The 17,774-nt window shown below is 43.0% G+C and overlaps 1 protein-coding gene across 1 annotated transcript in view; it reads left to right on the forward strand.

The window, feature by feature from the left end:
- TESPA1 (thymocyte expressed, positive selection associated 1) overlaps window positions 1–16,518 on the forward strand; it is a 30,615-nt gene extending 14,097 nt beyond the window's left edge. The window contains exons 8-11 of the mRNA XM_068971472.1: window positions 514–1,319; window positions 2,820–2,913; window positions 8,858–9,042; window positions 16,075–16,518. Of these exons, the coding sequence (XP_068827573.1) occupies window positions 514–1,319; window positions 2,820–2,913; window positions 8,858–9,042; window positions 16,075–16,518 (1,529 nt within the window). The remainder of the gene's footprint in view (window positions 1–513; window positions 1,320–2,819; window positions 2,914–8,857; window positions 9,043–16,074) is intronic.
- Window positions 16,519–17,774: the final 1,256 nt, after the last annotated feature.

Consider the following 17,774-nt stretch of genomic DNA (forward strand, 5'->3'; position numbering starts at 1 on the left):
TTTAGTCATATTTGTCATCTAAAGCAGGGGTCCCCAACCTCTGGGATCTAATGCCTGATGATCTAAGGTGGAGTTAACATAATAATGATAAAAACAAAGTGCACAATAAACATTATGCATTTGAATTGTCCTGAAGCCATCCCTCTACCCCAAGTCCATGGAAAAAATTGTCTTCCATGGAACTGGTCTCTGGTCCCAAAAAGGTTGGGGACTGCTGAAGCAAACATAGTGATAGAGGCTGTTGTATACTGACAGCAGAAAGATATGCTAAATCAAGATATGGAAAAGTTCCTCATCCTGTATAGAATTAATTTCTAGACTACTGGGGATAAAGAGTCAAAAAGTCAAGAAAGGGAATCCTAGGTCTAATAAATCTAAATGGGAGAGATGTTGGTAGAGAAATCAGCATCTTCTTTCTGAACTTTGAGTTTTAGGAAAGCTATTGAAGGGAAAAAATCAAGAAGTAACTTTCTGATGCCTCCTAGACTCACCATCTTCATCCCTTGCACTCAGGCAGGTTTAAGCAAGTGCAAACACTGGCCGTCACTGCAGATGCCTTCTTCTGTCTCTACTCCTACGTGTCTAAGACACCTGTCCAAAAGTTCACACCATCCCACATGTTCTGGAATTGCAACCCAACTGATGTGCCATCCATCAAGATTCTGTCCCCAGAGCCTGAACCTCACTCACCCAGAGAGCGCCTCCGGAAAGCCATCTCCAAAATGTGCCTGTACACATGCCCACGAGATAGGCTATCGCCACCCGACCATACTCCCAAAAGAAACAGTTTAGACCAGGTGGTGTGGGAAGTGATGGACAGAGTGAGAGGAGAGAAGTTGGTCCTCCAGCAAGACTCTGGGTTTGGACCAGGCCCACAGGGAGATCCCTTGCACCCTATCAAGGGTACAAAACTGCCTACTTCTTCCTGTCCATGTGTTCTCTGCCTTAAAGAAGAAACACAGCAGGGGACGTCCACATGGCAAGAACCTTCAGAAACTCTGGATTCTGACCTCAAGATACCATGTTGCTCACATTCTCTGCCCAGAGCAGATCTACAGTGGAGCACAGACCCTGCACAGGTGAAGACAGAGCTGTGGGGGCTACAGGCCACCAGTAAGGAAGCCCATTCAGTCAAGGATGATGCCTTCTGGATAAGAAAGAGCAGAGCAAGAAGGAGTCTGTTTCAGAAGAATCCCATGGGCAAGAAGGTTAAATCACTGGATTTGTCCACCATCCGACAGAAATGGATACAGAGTCAAGAGAGAACAGAAATGCACCGATCTCTAACTGAGCAGTGGCAGGACACTTTGGACTTGGAGGTGAGTGGGTTAAAAGTGAAGGGGAGGTTGGCATTCCTGCCCTTGAATTCTGGATCCCTGCCCTTGGGTTAAAGTATATCTTCCTTGTCAGATATACCAAGTCTTGAATTACATTCAGAAACCTTTGAAAGTGGCTTTCCTGGTGGCTCAGATGGTAAAGAGTCTGCCTGCAATGCTGGAGTCCCAAGTTTGATCCATAGGTCGGGAAGATCCCCTAGAGAAGGGAATAGCTACCCACTCCAGTACTCTTGCATGGAGAATTCCATGGACAGAGGAGCCTGGTGGGCTATAGTCCATGGAGTAGCAAAGAGTCAGATACAACTGATCAATCAACATTAATATAGAAAGAAGAGGAAAGAGAAATAGACCCATTTTCTTAAGAGTGCCTAGTTTTTGTCACCATTTTTCTAATTCCTCTTCCAGGCTGATCTTCACTAGATTTTCCCATCAAACACACCGACCCTATCATCTGTGGGATACACACAAGAGTAAAGATAGAGATCAGTTACACACTAGACTAAACACGATTATATAAAATCTCTTCTACCTTGGCAAGTATAAAACCACGAAGACCTAGAAGTTCAGATTCAAATCTAGAATTCTCACTCTTAGGACTTCAGTGCTAGAACATGGCAGCGTGGGCAGAGCCATCCCAGCCCTGGCCTATCTCCTTCTCTTCCCATACCCATGTCTGTTCTGCACCATAAGGGATTTTGCACACCATGTGTGAACACCCCAGCTGGCATATTCAAATGCCACAAAACCTCTGCCTGTGTGCATGCATGCTAAGTCACTTCAGTCATGTCTGACTCTTTGCGACCCTATGGACTGTAGCCTACCAGGCTCCTCTGTCCATGAGATTCTCTAGGCAAGAATACGGAGTGGGTTGCCATGCCCTCCTCCAGGGGATCTTCCTGACCTGGGGCTTGAACCTGCATCTCTCACATCTCCTGCATTGGCAGCTGGGTTCTTTACCACTAGCGCCACCTGGGAAGCCCCCACAACCCCCCTATCAATGCATATAACCATCTACCAGTCATCATTCAGGCCTAGGAGTGCACACCTTAGGAAAAGGCCAGCATTTCCCTGAAATAGGCTTGGGGCCATTTGAGTTGCATCTGGGGAGGGGATTGTGGGCATCCAGAGCATAGTCTAGAAGGGGTAGTGCAATATCAAAGTGGACACTGAGCTCTCTAAAACTCGGGATTCCTCTTGCCTGGGTCTGTAGGCAGTGCTATGATCAAGGGCCAGCATCTCAAGGACAATCTCTCAAACCCTTGCCACAAAGAGAAGCCATAGTGACTTGCAGTCCTGTTTGCATGCGTGTCACCTCTCACTGAATGTAGAGCTGGCCCTGCCTTCCTCACTGCCAGACTCCTACCGCAAGAGAAGAGGCCAGGCTTCTCAAGAACACAGCCTCTTTCCCCCGTAGTCACCTGCTGTCCTGCACTTTTCCCCACCACTCATGCTGACTGAGTTCTGCAGGGATCTCGGTTACAGGTGCAAAGCAACAGTGAGGAGGAGGAGAGCCACTGGCCCAGCAGACCTGAACATCACCACCTCTATCAGACTTTTGCTGGTGAAGACTCCAGAAGTAAGTGAAGTGGATCTCTTGTCTCTCTTTGTCTCTCTGTCTGTCTGTCTTGGTTCTCAAACTGGGCCGCACATTGCAAGCACATGTTGAAATTTTTACAAATACAATGAAGTGTCCCACATCCTGCCTCCTAATTTAATTGATATGGAGCCCAGAGACTGGTTTTTTTTTTTTAAGCTCTTAGGTAGGGTGATTCTATTATGGCTGGATAAATACTTCTCGAAATCAGTGATTCTCAGACTTTAGCATCAACATCCCCTGGAAGGCTTGAGGCACTACAGATGCCTGGGTCCTCACTGCCAGAGTTTCTGATTGAATAGGCCCTGGACAGGGCCTGGGAAATCTGCATCTCTAACATGTTCTCAAGTGATGTTGATGTGGTTGGTTTTGTGATCACAGTCTGAAAACTGTTGTCCAGGGAGAAAATTCTGTATTACCTTAATATTCAAAATATAGTCTGCAGAATAGCAGTATTAGCATCACTTGGGATATTGTTAGAAATGTGGGATCCCAGCCCTCCCCCATCCTAGATCTGATGAATCAAATTTTACTAAGACCCTTAGATGATTTGCTTGCACACTGAAGTTTAAGAAGCATTGTAGTTTTGCAACAGGTGAAAACCAACCATGGAGATTTATACCCTCACACCTGCTTTTAGCTGCTTTCTAATCAGCCTAAATCATAGGAATGAGGCAAATTCCTTAATGTGTCTTACAGCTGTGTTCATTTAAGCTATGAGGTCCATCCTGCAGCTCAGGTTAGATATACATAAGCTTTCCTTCCCTCCTCAAAGAAGGACCATGAATATTATATAGGTAGTTACTGCAGCTAAAATGTCTTTCCTCTGGATGTGAATTTCAAGCATTAACTCTTTCAGAGGTATTTTTTATTATTTTTAATTTTAGCTAAAGATTTGTATTTAAACTAAGCAGAAATTAGTCTCCTGGTGCTACAACTGCCTCTCCCCTAGGACCACAGAGAATATGGCAAGAGAGTAAGAACTGAAATCTTTCTTGAATTAATTAAATGAATCATCTTGCTTAGGGTTCCCTCCATTTTGGATGTCTTATTCCTATTTACTGCACTTCCTAGTCCACGATTAACCAAATTGTTGTTTATTAACCAGTTGTTTACCAAAATTTTGATTAACACTGAAATTTCATTGTTACTGGTCCTGAATCACAAAGGTCTTTATGAGTCTAAGTAAGTAAGTAAGTAAAGTCACAGTCGTGTCCGACTCTTTGTGACCCCGTGGACTGCAGCCCACCAGCCTCCTCAGTCCATGGGATTCTCCAGGCAAGAATACTGGAGTGGGTTGTAACTCCTTTAATTCTAATTATCTGTGGTTTTAGGGCCCTAGTCACTTTATTTTCTCTTGTGCCCATTACCTTCATCTCCAGGTACACAACTAGTAGCTGTCAGTCACTCACAGAAGAGGTAAATACCAGAAGCAGCAATCTACTATGTGTAGTTGAAAAAATTTAGGATATGAAGTCAAATAACCTACCTCCTACTAGCTCAGTAATCTTACAGAAATCAACTTTTGTTTGTTCCTATGAAACCTTATAAGGAGTATGTGAAAGAAATGTGATTTATTGGAGTAACGGTTATGATGTTGCTGCTGTATATGATGATGAGATTTTAGAAAAAGTAATTATGGGCATAAAATATTTAGATGAGTGATTCCCAATCTTGCAAGCTTTTTTAAAAAAATATATTTTATTTCCTGGATTCCACCTAATAGAATTAAATATAAATCTCTTAGATTTGAACTTGGGCATTATTATTATTTATTCTTCTTTAAAAGTTTTCCTAGTGATATCAAGCATCTATTGTTGTATAATAAACCACCCAAAATGTAGTGACTTAAAGAACAACTTACTTATAAATTTCTATTTTGTGGGTTTGCTAGGGGGATTCTTCTGCTTTTCTCATCTGGTTTTGCTTATGCAACTGCTTTTGGCTAGTTGACTGGACTGGCTCTGGTCAAAAGTGGGCTCGCCCTCATGGTGCTGACCTTGGACTGAATCTTGGTGCTCACTGTCAGCCAGGTACTCTCTCCATGGGAGTTGAGTCATTTTCAGTAGTCTTAACTGAAGAATGTTGAGCAAAAACTGAAATTGCAATGCCTCTTTTTAAGGATATGTTGTAAGTTGTACAATGCCCCTTCAACCACATGTTATTGCTCAAATTAAATTGCAAAGCCAAGCTAGATTCAAAAGGAAGGAAAACATACTTTAGCTTTTTAATAGGAGTAGCAAAGTCACACTGTGAAAAGGCATGTGGAATGGGAGGGTTGTTGTGGCCATGTTTATAAACAGTCTATCACAGACAGTGATTCTGGCACCAAGTGAGGGTTAGGAACAACTAATTTAATTAAAGGGCTTCATCTTCACATATTAAAGGTGCCCCCAAGGTCAAGCTCTCATTCTAAAGCTCACTGAGACTCAGCCACAGCATACAAAATTTGAAAAGAAAATTAACTGCCAAACTTACCAAATTTAAATAGAAAATGTGGAGTATATGTACCACAGCTAAGCTTCACTGCCAAAAATTTTACTCTAAAATACAAAGCTCTGACCAAGTGTTACTTGTCCAGCAGATGTCAGCCTCACACAAGATAATGCCAAAATGTCCAGCAAAGCAGGCTGTGCAGAATCTATATGACTATACTTTTCTACACAATTCACGAAATACCCAGCACATCAGTTCCTCTCTCAAACATGCCCCATCTTTGGCTAGAAGTCAGGTATACAGAAAGATTGGAATTGCTTTGCCAGAGAGGAAGTTTTCAGGAGGTACACATTCAAATAAGTAATAAATTCTATTTTCTGCTAGGGTGATAGGATTTCATTATAGGAGGAGGTATTATGGTTAGAGATGCTGTATTTCACCTATTCTAAGATGTACATTTTGCTGTATTTGAATATGTCTGAAATAGAATGGGTCTAACAGTTGGCATTTTCAGCCAATGTAATTGTAAGATATACGGTTTTGTCCTACACACACACACACACATACATATACTTGCCTCCTTGAAAATAATTATAAGCCTTACAAACAATAGCTTATCAGACTCAATGAAACACAGTAACTTTAGAAAGGAAATCAACACTGAATATTCATTGGAAGGACTGATGCTGAAGCTGAAACTCCAATACTTCGGCCACCTGATGCAAAAAGAGCTAACTCATTAGAAAACACCCTGATGCTGGGAAAGATTGAAGACAGGAGGAGAAGGGGACAACAGAGGATGAGATGGTTGGATGGCATCACTGACTCACTGGACTTGAGTTTGAGCAAGCTCTAGGAGATGGTGAAGGACAGGGAAGCCTGGCGTGCTGCAGTCCATAGGGCCACAAAATGTTGGACACGACTGAGTGACTGAACAACAAAAAAAATAATGTTTCAAGAAGAGGGGTGTAGTGTTCAGTAACATATACCATAAAATATCCAGTAGGAAAGACAGTGCAATTATACCACTAGATTTTCCACTAGAAAATGATTAGGAAACTTGATAAGAGTATTTTTATTTGTGTGACAGGGCTTTATAATATTAATGTGAGAAATCAATAAGAAACTATGCAAGCAAAGTAGATAAAAGGGTCAAGAGTCTCTAAGGAGTGTTTTGTGTTTTTTTCCCTAGGATGATGAAGTTTTAAGCATGTATATTTGCTGGAGGAAAAGAATCAATAGAGTGCAGGGAACCATGGTTCAGGAGGGTAGGGAAATGATGATGTGAGGTCAGTGGAGAGTGGGAATGAGTTGAGATCCAAAGCACTTTTGGAGGGTTTAGCCAGGGACTAAGGTACAGATCTTTGAGATGAGAGGAAATGAAAAAGGACAGGCGTGACTAGTTACATTGGTCATCTGGAGAGGAGGTCAAGAAATGTATGCTTACTCTTTTCTCCCTTTTTCCTGTCAGGTCATCATTAAAAGTGTGAGGCAGGAAATCTGAGGAAGATCATAAAGGTTTGAGATCGCCACTATGGAGAAAGGACAAGAAGAATAGAAACATATATTAGTAGTTGAATTGGCGAATAATGTTAGGGCTCAGCTCAAGTTGCAGAACATGGATTGTCAATGGTTTTGTCATTTTCTCCAGCAGTGCTCAGTAATCTATACGAAAGAATAAGAATAAAAGTATAGGTAAACATTTTATAACTCTAAACATTGAGTTGAATAGAAAGTCTAAGTCACATGACTCTTTGATGTCACTGCTGCTGCTGCAAATAACTTGAAAGATCACTTGTAGTAGCGAGAAACATTTCCCCAGGTAGGGTATAGAAGTTTCTACCAACCCAGTACCTACAGTTGTCTCGAAGATGCATGATGTGACAAACAGCCCAATCAAAAATGAGCAGAAGACCTAAATAGACATTTCTCCAAAGACCCAAAAAGCTGCTCAACATTGCTAATTATTAGGAAAATGCAAATCAAAACCACAGTGAGATATCACCTCACATGGGTCAGAATGGCCACCATCAAAAAGTACAAATAAATGCTGGAGAGGGTGTGGATAAGAGGGAACCCTCCTATACTGTTGGTGGGAATGCAAATTGGTGCAGCTGCTATGGAAAACAGTAAGGAGGTTTCTTTAAAAACTAAAAATAGTATTACCATATGATCAAGCAATCCTACCTCTGGGCATATACCCAGAGAAACCTCTAATTCAAGACAATACATTCACCCCAGTGGCACTAGCCAAAACATGCATACCTGCTAAGTCTCTTCAGTTGTGTCTGACTCTCTGCAATGCTATGCACCATAGCCAGGCTCCTCTGTCCATGGGATTCTCCAGGCAAGAATACTGGAGTGTGTTGGCATTTCCTTCTCCAGGGGATCTTCCTGACCCGGGGATTGAACCTGCATCTTTTATGTCTCCTGGAGTGGCAGGCAGGTTCTTTACCACTAGTGCCACATGGGAAGCCAAAACATAAAAGCAGCCTAAATATCCATGGACAAATGAATAAATAAAAAAGATATGGTATATATATACAGTGAAATATCATTCAGCCTTTAAAAAGAATGAAATAATGACATTTGCAGCAACATGGATGGATCTAGAAATTATTATACTAAGTGAAATAAGTCAGAAAGAGAAAGACAAATATCATATGATATCACTTATATGTGGAATATTAAAAGTGATACAAAAAAACTTACTTACAAAACAGAAACAAACTCACAGATACAGAAAGCAATGTTATGGTTACCAAAGGGAGTAATGAAGGAGCAGGAGAGGTAATTTAGGAGTCTAGGATTAACAGATACACACTATGTGTGTATGCTCAGTTGCTCAGTTGTATTTGACTTTGCAGCCCCATGGACTGTAGCCTGCCAAGTTCCTCTGTCTATGGAACTTTCCAGGCAAGAATATTGGAATGGGTTGTCATTTCCTACTCCAAGGGATCTTCCCGACCCAGGGACTGAACCAGTTCTTGCGTCTCCTGCATTGGCAGGCAAATTCTTTACCACTAGCACCACCTGGGAAGCCCAATACACACTCTACTGTATATAAAACAGATAAACAACAAGGTCTTGTTGTACAGCACAGAGAAATAGATTCAATATCTTGTAATAACCTATAATGTAAAATAATAAAAAGAATTCATCTGTGTGGGTTTCCTGGTGATTCAGTGGTAAAGAATCCTCCTGCAGTGCAGGAGACCTGGGTTCAATTCCTGGGTTGGGAAGATTCCCTGGCGGAGGGCATGGCAACCTACTCCAGTATTCTTGCCTGGAGAATCCCCATGAATAGACAGAGGAGCCTGGTGGGCTACAATCCATGGGGTTGCAAAGAGTCGTACACGACCAAGCGACTAAGCGCACTTATATAATTGCGTTACTCTGGTGAAAACCTGAGGCTAACACATTTGGAAATTAGCTATACTTCAGTTGTTTTAAAAAAGCACGATGTGTTTCTTTTAAATTTCCATTGCAGGCTTTCACCACCACCACAACCACAGCACATTCTCTGATAGCAGTGACTTCACAGAAGAGCCTAATTCCCACCTCTCCTCACAGGAGGCTCTACACCCTCCAACATCCAGCTCCTGCTCCCTGGCCCTGCAAACTCCTGACCTCAGTAAGAGAAAAGCAAGATGGTACACCAGACAGAAGACCAGAGTGAGAGACTTGGAATCTCCATCCTGATGCTGTCATGAACAGCATGCACAGAGATAGACCTTAAACAGTCGCTTCATTTCTTTGCACTTTGGTTTTTCTATGTGGGTATTAGAATACATGATCCATATGATATGGACAGTGGTAACCTGGACAAATAATTTTCTCTCAAGCTTTGACACTGCCTAGGGCAGTTAGTAGATTTAAGGATAATCAAATTTGAAAAACAAGGGTGCTACTGGAATACTCTCAAAAGGCTCAAGCTAAATGAGGAAAGACAATTCCCACTTTCAGGTTCTGAAACCTTGGTGCAATCTACAGTGGGATTCCCTCGGAGCCTCTACTCATCCCTCTGTGCTCCCAATTAAATTCCAGGAAGTCTTCCACCTTACCAATGTCCTGTTTTTCTTCTTTTTTATTTTTAGTTTTTTTAATTGGAGGATAATTGCTTCATAGTGTTGTGGTGTTCTCTGCCGTACATCAGTGAAAATTAGTCATGATTATATATATATATATCCCCTCCCTCTTTATCCTCCTCCACTCCATTCCACTCCTCTAGGTCATCACAAAGCACCAGGCTGGGCTCCCTGTATTATACAGCAGCTTCCTGCTAGTTACCTATTTTACACATGATTGTGTGTATATGTATATACATATATATGCATATGTACGTATATATGCTACTTTTTCAATTTGTCCTGCTCTGCCCTTCCCCCGCTGTGTCCACCAGCCCATTCTCTACTCTGCATCTCCATTTGTCCCCTGTAAATATGTTCATCAGTACTATTTTTCTAGATTCCATAAAGTGAAAGTGAAGTCACGCAGTCGTGTCCGACTCTTTGCTACCCCATGGCTGTAGCCTACCAGGCTCCTGTCCATGGGATTTTCCAGGCAATAGTCCTGGAGTGGATTGCCACTTTCTTCTCCAGAGGATCTTCCCAACCCAGGGATTGAACCTGGGTCTCCCGCATTGTAGACAGATGCTTTACGATCTGAGCCACCAGGGAAGTCATATACATGTTAGTATACTATATTTGTTTTTCTCTTTCTGATTTAACTCACTTTTTATACGAGGCTCTAGGTTCATCCACCTCACTACAACTGACTCAAATTTGTTCCTTTTATGGCTGAGTAATACTCCATTGAGGAGAAGGCAATGGCACCCCACTCCAGTACTCTTGCCTGGAAAATCCCATGGGCGGAGGAGCCTGGTAGGCTGCAGTCCATGGGGTTGCTAAGAGTCAGGCATGACTGAGCGACTTCACTTTCACTTTTCACTTTCATGCATTTGAGAAGGAAATGGCAACTCACTCCAGTGTTCTTGCCTGAAGAATCCCAGGGACAGGGGAACCTAGTGAGCTGCCATCTATGGGGTCGCAAAGAGTTGGACACGACTGAAGTGACTTAGCAGCAGCAGCAATACTCCATTGTATTACGTACCATCTATATCTTCTTTATCCATTCACCTGTCAATGGGACATCTACGTTGCTTTCATGTCCTGGCTATTGTAAATAGTGCTGCAGCGAACATTGGGGTACATGTATCTTTTTTAATTGTGGTTTTCTCAGGTATATGCACAGTAGTGGGATTCCTGGGTCATATGGTTGTTTTATTCCTATTTTGTTTTTCTTCTTGAGGCCCCATCTGAGGAGATCTGCTTGGAGCCTCCCCCCCGCCCCACCCCCCCACCAGTGAAAAAAAACAAGCTTCCACCTGTATCCCAAATTTTGGATCTTCATAGGAAACAAGATGAGTGTGATTCAGAATCCCTCCTCTTGGCCATTGCAAAACATGTGCAGTGTTTTTTCTTGCAGAAAACAATACAAATAAAAATGTTTATTTTTTTAATGGGAGTATAGTTGCTTTACAATGTTGTGTTAGTCTCTACTTACATGTAGACAAGTATCCCCTCCCTCTTGAACCTCCCTCCCACCCCGCCCCCACCATCTCACCTCTCGAGGTCACTACAGAGCTCCCCATGCTATATAGCAGGTTCCCACTAGCTATCTGTTTTACACATGCCAGTGCACATGGCAATCCCGACCTCCCAATTCATGGCACTGCCCCTCCCTGCCTTGTGTCTACATGTCCATTCTCTATGACTGCGACTCTATTCCTACACTATAAATGGGTTCATCTGTACCATTTTTTCTAAATTCCACACAGATGCATTAATATAGGATATTTGTTTTTCTCTTTTGTTAAAAGATATTTATTTGTTGCATTGGTCTTTGTTGCTACACCCAGGCTTTCTCTAGTTGTGGCAAGTGGGGCTACTCTCTAGTTTTGGTGTGTGGGCTTCTCATTGTGGCAGCTTCTCTTGTTGCAGAGCATAGGATCTAGGATACATGGGCTTTGGTAGTTCTGACTCACAGGCTTACTTGCCTCTCAGCATGTGGGATCTTCCTGGACCAGGGATCTAACCCTGTCTCCAGCATTGGCAGGTGGATTCTTAATCACTGAACTACTGGGGAAGTCCCCTGTTTTTCTCTCTCTGACTTATTTCACATATAGAGTGAAGTAAGTAAAAATATGCTTTTTTAAACCTTGGCATTTTTAAAAGAATTAACAGTTGTGGTTTGTATAGGACATAAAGTGTTTTGTCAATAAACAGAGCCTGAACACTGACAGGGCTCTCCCAGGCAATATACAGTAGAGAGTGTTCTTCCCAAAGAAAGTTTCAGTCTAGTGAGAGAGATCTCACACACACACACACACACACAAGTTTACAGTGATGTATCACTTGGTTGCCTAATACATCACAAGATAACAAAGACCAGGAAAGAGGGAGTCAAAAGAAAACATAACCATGAGTGTTAAAGAAAAAAAATCATACCAGATATGACAAGCAAACAGAGCTCTATTTTATTTAGATACTATTGCTGGTAATAGACCAGTCTCGTTGTCCAGCTAGGTGGAAACAAAGGGCTGAAGAGTTTTTAAGTGCTGGAGTGGCAGGCATCTTAGACCATCAGTGTTTGCTAGTTGGCCTTACCCAAAGGAAAAGTCCCCTGGAGAAGCGAATGGCAACCCACTCCAGTATTCTTGCCTGGAGAATCCCATGGACAGAGGAGCCTGGTGGGCTGCAGTCCATGGGGTTGCAAAGAGTCAGACACGACTGAGCGACTAACACACTACACTACACACTAAAGGAAAAGTAAACTTTCTGGTATCTTCTTGAAGGAGGTAGTTTTACAACTTAGAACTAGCCTTCCTCCCCCTCATCCCTAAGTCAGGATCCTACCCTTCCAGAAACCGGGTGATATTTTCCTCAATATTTACATTTCAGAGAAAAGACTCCTTGGTCATAGAGAAAGACTTTCCAGGGTTGTAAAAGTGGAATGAAGCTGAGAGAAGATTTATATCTCAAATGGATAGAGATAAGATTTACAAATGGTCAAAGAAAAGAGAAGTCAGAACCTAGAGTCTGGAGGATACCCTTCCAAAGTTGACTCAATCCGCGAGAAGGCCCAGTGGTTTAGTCATTTTCAACTCTTTGTGACCCCACGGATGTAGCTTACCAGGCTCCTCTGTCTATGGGATTTGCCAGGCAAGAATACTAGCGCAGGAATGAATACTAGCGCAGGCAAGAATACTTGCCATTTTCTACTCTAGGGGATCTTCCTGACCCAGGGATCCAACTGGCATCTCTTGCGTCTCCTATATTGGCAGGCAGATTCTTTACCACTGCACCAAAGCTGAGGGGAACTTTAAAGCCATCATGATCAAGGAGACCAAAAGTATCTGAGATTATTTCATTTAAAGAGTTTGAGAGGCTAACAGCCTATATGACCCCATCCTTGAAGGAATAACTTGGGACTGCAGAACCAGACAACCCACTATTAGACGCAGGAATGAAAGTGAAAGTGAAAGTCACTCAGTCGTGTCTGACTCTTTGTGACCCCATGGACTTAGTCCATGGAATTCTCCAGGCCAGAATACTGGAATGGGTAGCCTTTCCCTTCTCCAGGAGAATGGGTAGCCTTTCCCTTCTCCAGGGGCTCTTCCCAATCTAGGGATCGAACCCAGGTCTCCCACTTGCAAGGCTGATTCTTTACCAGCTGAGCCACAAGGAAGCCCAAGAATACCGGATCCCCTTTTCCAGGGGATCTGCCTGACCCAGGAATCGAACCGGGGTCTTCTGCATTGCAGGAAGATTCTTTTTTTTTTTTGAGATATCTGGTTTTCTTTAATTCACAATAATCTTTTGACATTCAGACTTCCCACCCTTTGTTTTTTTATGCTTTTTTATTTTATTTTATTTATTTATTTTTTAATTTTTATTTTTACTTTATTTTACTTTACAATACTGTATTGGTTTCGACATACATTGACCTGAATCCACCACGGGTGTACATGCGATCCCAACATGAACCTCCCTCCCACCTCCCTCCCCACAACATCCTTCTGGGTCATCCCCATGCACCAGCCCCAAGCATGCTGTATCCTGCATCAGACATAGACTGGTGATTCGATTCTTACATGATAGTATACATGTTTCAATGTGCAGGCAGATTCTTTACCAACTGAACTATGAGGGAAGCCCCAGTGAATAACAAGACTTTTAGAGAGCTCATCTGGAGGGAGGTGGGGACAGGATTCTGGAGGCAGGGTATGCAGGGAGAAGCTTCTCTGTTCCCTAGCTGCTTCCTAGGGCACTGTTCCCTCAGGCCAGGGAGCTTGGAATAACCCATGGATCTATACCAGAGGCAATACCAGAGAGGGAGGAAAAGTAGTCTCTCTCCCTTTTCCCTCCCTGGCAAGATTCCGAAGAACTGAGAAGGTGAATCAGCCATTTGCGGAAGATTCTATTATTAGCCCTGGGAACAAAAGCTTCCTCTGGTCTCTGTCCTCTCCTTATTTCCACCAGCATCTGCCTGGGCTCCACCTGCTCAACCTCCTGAGTGGTTAGAGGGGCAGGGTGCGGAAGGCAGAGCCAGTGCAGCATTTCAGGAATGGGGATTAAAGGTGTGGTAGTTCCCTGGCTTGTTAACTGGAGTTGGGCCACCGGAGTCCCACAACGCTCCCAGATCCCAATTGTGCTCAGCTATACAAGCTGTTCCACCCATCAGAAATCCCAGCTGCTACATCCTTGTGGGCCCAGGGGAAAAGGGGTTAATATCTCCACTCTCACTGAGAAAACTGAGTCATGGAATATCACAGTTTGAAGGAGCTAGCCTAGTCGGTTGTCTGACTGAAAGAAAAACAAAGAAAGGAAAGGATTGTGTGTCCAAAATCATATACTGGCAACCAGTGCTAGAATTTGGATCCTTTGATAGTTAGTCGGGGGTACTTTTTTTCTATTAAATCCATTTTCTGTATTGTCCATGTATTTTCACATAATCCTCTTTAACCAACACCCTTTTTAAACATATTTTTACAAAACTTTTACTGGAGTATAGTTGATTTACAATGTTGTGTTGGTTTCAGGTATACAGCAAAGTGAATAGTTATACTTACATCCACTTTTTAAAGATTCTTTGCCCTTATAGGTTATTACAGAGTACTGAGTAGAGTTCCCTGTGGTATATTGTCTTTCTGAAAGTGTGAAAGTCCGTCGGTCTTGTCCAACTCTTTGCGACCCCATGGACTGTAGCCCTCCAGGCTCCTCTGTCCATGGAATTCTCCAGGCAAGAATACTGGAGTGGGTACCCATTCCCTTCTCCAGGGGATCTTTCCCACTCAGGGATTGATCCCAGGTCTCCTCCATTGCAGGCTCAGGCCACTTCAGATCACATTCTCCTGTTTTTTATGTTGGAGAACAGTGGACAATTAACCCACAATTTATATAAACCCATGACAGAGAATTCATGTTCTCTAATAACGTGTGAGAAATAAGCAGATTTTCAATATTCACCATGGACAATACACTCAGGAATATGGCTTTCTCAGGCTTGTGCTCAGGATTCCTTGACATGAGGCGGGGATAGAAAACAGTCATTGCAGGAAGGAGAGGAAGTGCAAGTGCAAACTCATCAGGAGAGGTGTCAGGTGGAGTAGCTGTTGTATCATGTGAAAGAGAAAAATGAAATAGAGGATATGAGCTGAAGTTTGGGGTGTCAAGAGAAAAATATGGACAACGATGCAAGTTTCCACAGATAAATAACTTTAGTCTTTGGTGCACACATTGAGGGGGAAAAGATGCACAGATAATAAAAAACTTGACAAAAACATAATACGTGGCCATTTTGCTTTCCTGAATAAACCGCTGATTTACATCCTTGAACAGATTCTGAAGCTGGGTTCAGAACTGACTAAAGATCTAATCATAAGGAATTCAAGCTCAAGGACTTGGCCTGAAAGTTGCAAAGTCGTATTTCTATACTAATCTTACAACCCCACCCCCACACCCGTTACTCGTAGGATTTGACAGTTAAGGCTTAAAAATGGTGAAAGGTACTTGAGGATAAAGCAGCTCTTTAAAAACTTATTTTTTAAACATCAAAATTAAGATTGCAAAAAATTATCCAGTTACTCGAAGAATTAACAACTCAAACTTGCAGTTTAAACAATTACCGTGTTTCACTTTCTTTTTTTATTGTGGGGGTAGGGGGAGAGAGCGAGTCCTATCTCTTAAACTTGAGCAGTCATTTTTTTCTCCCTATGTTGACACGTTTCTTTACGCGTCCCAAGTAAGCTTAGGCTATTAGCATTCCTTCCCCGAAGGCCAGCGGGAAAGGTTTAGGAAGCTGGTATTCAAAAGTCGTTTAAGTGTCTCTAAGTGGCAGCAGATGCTGGCAAGTGCCGGGACGGATTAATGCAGGGAAGGCAAGACATTCCTTATAAAAGGAGGAGTATAACGGCCCTTCCAAAGCATGCCAGAGGCGCTTTGAGCATCACCTGGCGGCAATCAAAGCCAGGAGCAGGATGCGGCTTTATCTCGAGAGCGCCAGCTCCGCAGTGAGAGCCGCCGGCATCAGAGACGCAATCGTTTGCGATTACATCTTCTCCACGCTGCATCCCCCTTAAGTCCCCGTTTCTCTGCTTCTCCCAACTCGCCCACGGCCCAGTCATCGCCTAAGCGGCCATCTTAGCGCTCCTCCCGCGCCCTCCTCCCTACCTGCTCCCCTCCCCCTCCTGCTCCTCCCACCCCCTCGCTCACCGGTACCGCGACGGCGGCCGGGTGGGGCGGTTACGTCAGTGGTGACGCCGCGGTCGACCCCGCCCCCACCCTACCCAGCCTTTCGAGCGCCGGAGGAGGGCCGGCCGGCGGCGCGGCGACCTTGGACCCTTGGCTTGGCGGCCTGAGGGAGGAGCCCGGCGCCCGGGCTCCACCTGGGAGTCCGGAGATGGGTGTTCCTCTGCGCCACCTGTGGCTCAGCGGGGACGGCAGAAGCTCCTCCTGGGCGGGTTTCGCACCTGTCGTAGCTGTCGGGGCCTGGGAGGGGGCATCCAGTGTTAACTCCAAGCTACTGAGATGCAAAATATTCCCCTTACCCCTTCATAGAATTTCTGCCACTCAGCGTCGAATGGGTTGACAGAAACGTGCGCCTATCTCGTTATCTTCAGAATCTGCCCGTATTGACTGGCGTAAAAAGTTTTCCAGAAAACATTTCCTTTCTGAGGAGGCAGCCAGGTGCGAGTTCAGGTGGCAGTGAGTGCTTTGAATTTGGCTTCCTGAGACAGCAAATAAGTTTCCAGAATGGGAAACAAGATGTAAGGGAAACGAAAGTCGCTTCTGTTCAAAATTACTTTACCTGAAACTGCCAATTTAAGGTAATGAAGTAGTTTCCGGAAAGAAACGAAAGGAAGAGCCTCGCGGAGAAAAATCTAGAGAAAAGTCAAGCCTACAGGTACGGAAAGATTAATCCATGTATTTATTGAGCATCTATTTATACTTTGCGTTCGACTCTGAGCCATTTGTGCTCCGTTTCCCCGTGGGGAAGATGGAAAATGGAAAAAACCAGTGAGACAGCCGTGCAAAGTTAATGTCAGTGGAGTACAGTATCTTGCCGTATATAAGACAAGTAATACAATTGTTCGTATCTTTTAAAACAACAATTCCACTTTGAGAAATACCTTTCAGTGGCGTGACTTTTAAAAAATGATAGCACTAAGGTACTCATGCGGTATTATCCAAAATTATCCGAACAACAAAAATTTGAAGGGAGAAAAAAATTCTAACTAAAAGGGAAAAGCTAATTAACTTCAGGCATACTGACCTTGGGAATTCTTGGAAAAGATCACAAAATGGCAATAGCCTTATCGATTAATAGTTGAAAAATACCAAAATGTACCTGCAGGCTCAACTGTGTAAAATGTAGTTATGCATATAAAGATTAAAGATAAGGAATGAATTTGCATAGCTTAATATGCCTTTCATTCCTTTTTCAATATATTTGAGTGCATAATAACTTTCCAATTCAAGTCCATCTCCAGTTCATTCCTCCTCCTCAGAACACAAACTGCTGTTTTGTAATCTTCCCTACCACCTTCATTCCTAAAATGTACCAAATTCATTACATGAGAGCATCTCTTAAAAGCAAATATTTCTTCTAATTAAGTAGTTCTAGCATACGGTATAGATTTCCCTGTGGTTCCTAAAAAGCAAAATATAACAAATTAAAATCCTTGCTCCTATTTTAATGTCATAAAACCCTTGGAAGTTCGTTTGGCAAACACTATCAATCAAGAATGCCACCTCTGATGTAGAAATTCAACTTTTAGAAATCAAGAGTTTTTGCTTGAGACTCAAGCAATTTAGCAGGCTACTCATCTCACTGTTGTTTATAAT

Source organism: Capricornis sumatraensis, chromosome 4 (assembly GCF_032405125.1).
Source record: "Capricornis sumatraensis isolate serow.1 chromosome 4, serow.2, whole genome shotgun sequence".
Lineage (NCBI taxonomy): Eukaryota > Metazoa > Chordata > Mammalia > Artiodactyla > Bovidae > Capricornis > Capricornis sumatraensis.